Genomic DNA, 6,419 nt, shown 5'->3' with positions numbered 1-6,419 from the left:
CTTGGGCCTGGGCCTGATGTGGGCTGCTTCCATGATCTCGAACTGGGACACCAGCAGGAGCAGATTATATCTGCTCCTTTTTGGTCTTGTTCTTTCTTGGTGTGACCTCATTGCAGCTTCAGGCCATGTCTGGAGCATGCGTCATGTAAATGGCATGCCTCCAACATGCCCTGTCATTTTGCCTGTCTGTTTTGAGACGATGAAACACATGCTGATTTTCCCCTGGAATTCTTTGGTGTGCTCCATCAGCCGTTTAAGTGTGCAGTGTGGTCCCCTGTGCCTCTTCCTTTCCTGAATCGTGTTTGCACCTCTGGGATTTCTCTCTTCATGTATGATTGGAGTCTATGCTGTAGAATTGTGAGCATTATTTTGCTTGCATGTGAGATTAATGTTATTGGCCTATAGCTGCAGTCTTTTGTATCTCCTTTTTTGTGGGTTAGTATATATACCAATAGTTTCCAGGCTGTTGACCATCTCTTTATTTTGTTTTTTTGCCATATTTTAGTTAACACTAGAGTTTCTTCTGTCTGTGTGCATTGTAGCAGTTCACTTGAGATATCATCTGCTTCTGGTGATTTATTTTTTCCAACTTCCCTTGTTGCAGAGTCCACTTCACTTTTTAGAATTTGGGGTTGATTCCTCTTTCCATGCATAATTTATTTTCTCATCTCTTTTATATAACTCTTATGTCTTTGTATTCCATTGTACTCCATTGTCTTTGTATTTCTTCCCATTCCTTATTATATTCCTTTTTTCTCCATAGAGCATTTGGTTTGATAGAGGTCTCTTGTTCTTCCCCTTGGATGCAAACTACAGAAAAAGAGATTCTAGCTAAACATGAGAAGGAACTTCCTGACAGTTAGAGCCATTCACCAGTGGAACACAATCTCTCAGAGTGTAGAGAAGTCTCCATCTTTGGAGGTCTTTAAACAGAGGCTGGATGGCTATCTGTTGGGAATGCTTTGATTGAGAGTTCCTGCATGGCAGGGAGTTGAACTTGATGGCTTTTGTGGTCTCTTCCAACTCTATGATTCTATGATTCTACAGTTTGAAAGTCCTGAGAACTGATGATACAGTTTTTTTAATTGGTAATTCTGAATTTAATACCGTTGTGATCTTAGTACTCATTTTCTAATTTCATTTGAGCCTTTTATCTCTGATTTTGTTATCATTTTATTGATGGAGCTGGGGACTAATACATATTCAATTGTACTCCTACCTCTAGATGACACATATGTGTATTTGCCTTGCTTTTCAAAATGTGGCTCCCCATTAATCACTTTTAAAGTAAGGCATCACATCATTTGGAGAAGCATATACCAGCATAATTGATCCTAGCATCCTTCATTTTGGCATTAAAAGTACAAAAAATAATAAAGAAATGTAGAATTTTAATAAAACATAGAAAGCATATTATCTTCACATTTTAGATTATTGTTCATATTTATCATTTTGGCTTCATAATATGATGAATGTCTAACTCCATAATTTTTTCATGTTATCCTCAGCATTTGCTTTTCAAATCTGAATACATCTATTCATTTCTTGCTCAGTTAGTCATATTAGTTTTTATAAAGGAATCTTGCTTTGTCCAGAAAAAAAAGAACATATTATTTCTGCATATGATCCTGAATAGATAAAATCAGCATCTTTTATACCTATATCTTTCTATATATAAGTTCCTTATATCTTCTCTCTAACCTAAAAAAATTGTCATGTATAATTTCCCCCAGATTCCATATCTACAAATGTACATGTTTGTCCCCCTCTATGTAACGTTTTTTTTTGTTTCTGTATTATGACTATGCATAGCATATTTTGTATATCATGCATCTAATAATTATCATGTTTTCCCTTATTTTCCAATGTTCCTCTTGTTTCTAATGAAGAAGAGTCTTGTTTATTCCTCAACAACTTGCTCAGTGTTCTAGTTAAGTCAATCTTCTTCAACATTTGTTGATTTATTATTTAACATATATGTTAGTCCTTCCATCTCGTGCCTATTGTTACTTTTTAATAACCAGTCTTCAATTTGTGGGGGCGAGTTGGACATCAGATTTCTATGTTTTACCTATCACAAGTCTTACTGTTGTTGCCAAGTAAAATAATATCTTCGTGCATGTTTTTCTTCTTCCTTTTTTTAGAGTCAAAGTCATGTCTAGTAGGTATATTTCTAGTACAAGAGGATATTGTGTTTTAAACATTTTGTTGTATTAAGATGTGTATTTTCAACCAATTTTTTTTCTTAATGGGCAGGTCCACCACATATAAAATAAGGAACCTGTTTCTTTGTGGCATCTCCAACAACTATTCCTTTGACCTATATATTTTTCCAAGCGTTACTGGCGTATAATACATTTTCCTTTAAGTATTATGAGGCCATGATTGTATTTGTTTTCCCCCCATGCATCCTCTCAGTTTTTGAGTGGGATTGTATGACCCATATCTTGAGCCCGTTTTACCATAAAGTCTTTAATTAATTCATGTTCTAAGTCTCTAGAAGTAATTTATAAATCTTATCACTTTTACTTTTATCCTGAGATCACATTATCTTATCCAGTTCAGTCTGAGTGCTTTCAAATCCTACCAGTTTATGTCATCCATAAATCTTCTGTTAATTCGCAAATAACTGAACCATCATGGTTTAATATTTCTTGACTCTAATTCTTCTCTTGAATGCATGTTCATTTTGTCTAACTTACACACACATACACACAGAGAGACCTGTGTATATATACTGTATATATGTATATATATATATGTGTGTGTGTATGTGTGTACATATTAGTGATATCATTGTATTTTAGCCAGTTTGGGCCAGATTCCCATCTTCCAAAGAAGGCCTCTTGAGGAGATGTCAAAGAGGAATTTTTCTGGTAAAAGTTTTGTTTTATTTGGTTCTAAACTTTCAACAAAACTCCTCTAATAAAATTATCGTTGAAATTTCTGTCAATTTTATCTTTTGTATACCATAGTAAGCACACCATCCGTATCTTATATTGGTGGCTTCCAGGATGAACAGTTTTCTGTTTTTGAATTTTATCTGGTCCTGAATCAATAAAAGGGCATAAGCAGAAGAATTAATTGAAAATGTAAGAAAAAGATTCATACTATCAAGTATCATTGACCAGGAACCTGAAGAACTATGGACAGATATCAAGGACATAATTAGGGACAAATGCAAGAAGACAAAAACAGTTTCCAGAAAGAAAGAGGATAAACAATGGATGACAGATGAAACACTTCATGTAGTACAAGAAAGAAGAAAGACAAAAGCAAAGATAGATGGGGGGGGGGGGGGGTATCCAGAAGCATGAATTGTCAGTACCAACCAACTTATTCCCTGGATTCAGACAATCAGCCTTGGTCTTCAAATCTGGTCTGTAGGGCTATCATTAAAAGCCTGTAGGTAGTGATGTAAACAATATTCTTTAAAATTTGAAAAACAGTAGAAATATCTCTTATTCGAAGATTTCGAAAGCATTTTAAAGAGAAGAAATTCTGAGCACTTCTCAATGAATGAGTAAGAATTTTTATTTTTAATCATTTCCAAATGAAGTGAAGAGACGGGACCTTTCAGCTGGCAATTCGATAGCCAGGATTTGTGTATTTTGCGTAAGCAAAGCTACCATTCATACAGGGCTATTTCCTTTGTTAGGGTGATCTTTGCCCACAGCTTTGCTTTGAAGAACAAAACAAAAGGAGGGAGCATTTTGTGTGTAGGTGGTGGTGGATAAGACCTTCTCCCCTTTATGTCATGCTCTGCCATTCAACTTCTCACAGAAGGACATGGGGGTGACAAAAGGAAGTTTGGCAGATGCTTAAAGAACATTCCTCTGCTTGAAAAAAACCTGAAGGCAGACACAAAAAAGGAAAAAACAAACAATCAATCTCAACAAATAAACTTTGATTAAAGCCCTAACGAGAAATGGTAGAGTTGGGGGGAACCTCAAGGACCATCCAGTCTAACCCCCTTCTCCTATGAAATAATACATTGGAATACATAGGGTCCTAGAGGACATGTAGTCTGACCCCTGTTCAACATCAGGATAGCACTGGAAGATGGGACAAACCGAGGGTTTTCTTGGCATAAAGAGGAGTTTTGCCATGGGATGCCCCTGAAGCTCAGACAGTGTGACCCTCACAGATGAGAAGGGGGTGGGCTGGGGTGGCAAACGGCAATGCCCTTCTGCCAAGCAGGAATTCTCAAGAAGGAGTGGGGCAGGTTGGGGTGCAATGACAGGAATTCTGCCATGGATAAAACCTTGCATTCGAAGGGATTCCCAGGGGTCATCCAACCCCCCCACTTCTACCATTATTATTATTATTATTATTATTATTATTAATCCCCCCGGCTTACAAATTGTTAATTAGACATTTCCCTGCCCTCAGACTTACAATCTAAATAGACAAGGGACAAAAGGAGAAGGGAATGGCAGTGGGGAAGAGGGAAAGTCCAGCAGATCCTCATTCTCCCAATATTGATGCTTACTGTGGATTTCTGGCTAAAGTTGAGTTTTCTTCCTGTGGGACTTACGCCATTACTTTCCAATCTAAATGGAAAAACTCTCTGATTACAAAACTCCAAAATCTGGGACTCACCCTTCAGTCTATGGGATATTCTAAAACTAAAACAGCCATTATGCAACACATAAAGGACACAGAATTCCAAAACCATAGAACTTAGTCTGCGAACTATTTTTCTTATTGGGACAGTATAGGACCACTTACTGTGCCAAATTATATCACAAACCTATCGATCCCCAGATATAGAATAGCTTTTACACTGGCTAGATAAAATGTTCTTCCATCAGCATTACTGGAGGGTAAATTTAGTAATATCAAGGTTTGCTGTTAGGAATTTATACTTTCCCCCCAATATGCTTGAATTCATGGATAAAGAATCCGTGGATATGCAGGGCTGACTGTATTCACTGACCTCCCCCCCTCAAAGACATTTGATTAGGCCATCGATATCATAGAATCTTGCCTCCTGGCTTCAGAAAAACTACTCCTGAGAATAAGGAAGCTTATTTGAAGCAACAGTGCTTTTAGATGCAATGAAGGCAAAAGAAAAATGGTAGATGCAGCATGCCAAGCAAAGCTTTTAAACCACAATAACAGAATCCTCCTCAGATTTGCATTGTTTTCTATATTATGATCAGTCTATTTAAAAGTTCCAAACAGCACAGTGTATTTTGCCAGACCTCACAGATAAACCAGGCAAATCACATACAGATACATCCACTCAGTGTCCCCCCCCCCCTTTAAGAAATTGGCAAGAATGGTTAGCAACTCAGCATCTCCACTGGATATACTCTTGTGGACCATTACAGGAATTGTATCCATGGCTTGTCTTTTAGGAAATGGATTTATCACAGTTGTGCTGGGACAACAATGGCTTCGAAATAGAAAGATGTTGACCTGTGATTTCCTCTTGATTAGTTTGAGCACATCCAGATTTGTGATGCAGCTGCTATACTCAGTGAACGCTCTTCTTTATCACATCTCCTCAGAGACACATGTGGATTCTTCCAGACAGGCAGTTTTGAATGTTATCTGGATGTTTTTCAACATTGCCAGTCTCTGGTGTGCTACTTGGCTAAGTGTTTTCTATTGTGTGAAGGTCACTAACTTTGCCAATCATGTCTTCCTCTGGCTGAAGCAAAGAATCAACATGCTTATACCCAGACTCCTTGGAATTTCAGTAGTCATTTCCAGTATCTTCTCTCTTCTTCCACTTGTTAAATATTTTGAACATAAAAAATCTGGCAATCTAACAGAGAGTCTGCCAGGAAGTGTCATCCAAAGTGGGTTATATCACAAAATAATCATTATTTTTCTTCCTCTGCATTCTGGTTATATTTGTATAAATTTCACCCTAAGCATAATTACATCTATTCTTTTGCTTGTCTCCCTTTGGAAGCACACAAAGAATTTGAAGAAGAGTGGTGCTGGTGTTAAAGACATCAGCACTCAGGTCCATATCAATGTCATAATATTAATGTTGTTTTATGTCTTTTTCTATGTTCTGTATTTTAGTAGCATGATAATTTTTGTCAGTGATGTTATTAGGCTTGGAGGCACTGAACGACTAGTTTTGGACATCTTTATAACTACATTGCCTTCTGCACACTCCATTATATTAATATTGACCAATCCCAAACTGAAAGAAATGGCTGGTCGCATTCTGAATATCAGACAGAGAATTTCCTAAAGAGGAGAGAAGGACAAAAGTTATGCATTCTTTGTATGTATGCCCTCAAGAGTAAACATCTAAATGGGGGAGCCTGCTAACCACCCAAAAGGAATCTGGAGAATCCATCCCTCTTGATCTTTGAACTGTCTTGAAAATGCAGGATAGACCCTTTTTTCTTCAATGAACTAACACATTGCCTTCAATAAATATGAGCTTCTTT

At 37.2% G+C, this 6,419-nt stretch overlaps 1 protein-coding gene across 1 annotated transcript; it reads left to right on the top strand.

Moving 5' to 3' along the window:
- Positions 1 to 5,281: 5,281 nt before the first annotated feature.
- On the top strand, positions 5,282 to 6,217 carry LOC149323411 (taste receptor type 2 member 10-like). The gene has a single exon (XM_089511129.1). The coding sequence runs from the start codon at positions 5,285 to 5,287 to the stop codon at positions 6,215 to 6,217; it is 933 nt and encodes a 310-aa protein (XP_089367255.1). The 5' UTR covers positions 5,282 to 5,284.
- Positions 6,218 to 6,419: the final 202 nt, after the last annotated feature.

Source organism: Sceloporus occidentalis, unplaced genomic scaffold (assembly GCF_023333645.1).
Source record: "Sceloporus occidentalis isolate IW3139 unplaced genomic scaffold, rSceOcc1.0.p SCAF_1, whole genome shotgun sequence".
NCBI classification, from domain to species: Eukaryota; Metazoa; Chordata; class Lepidosauria; order Squamata; family Phrynosomatidae; genus Sceloporus; species Sceloporus occidentalis.
Note: the sequence above shows the minus strand (reverse complement) of the source record. Positions and strands in the feature narration are given on the sequence as shown.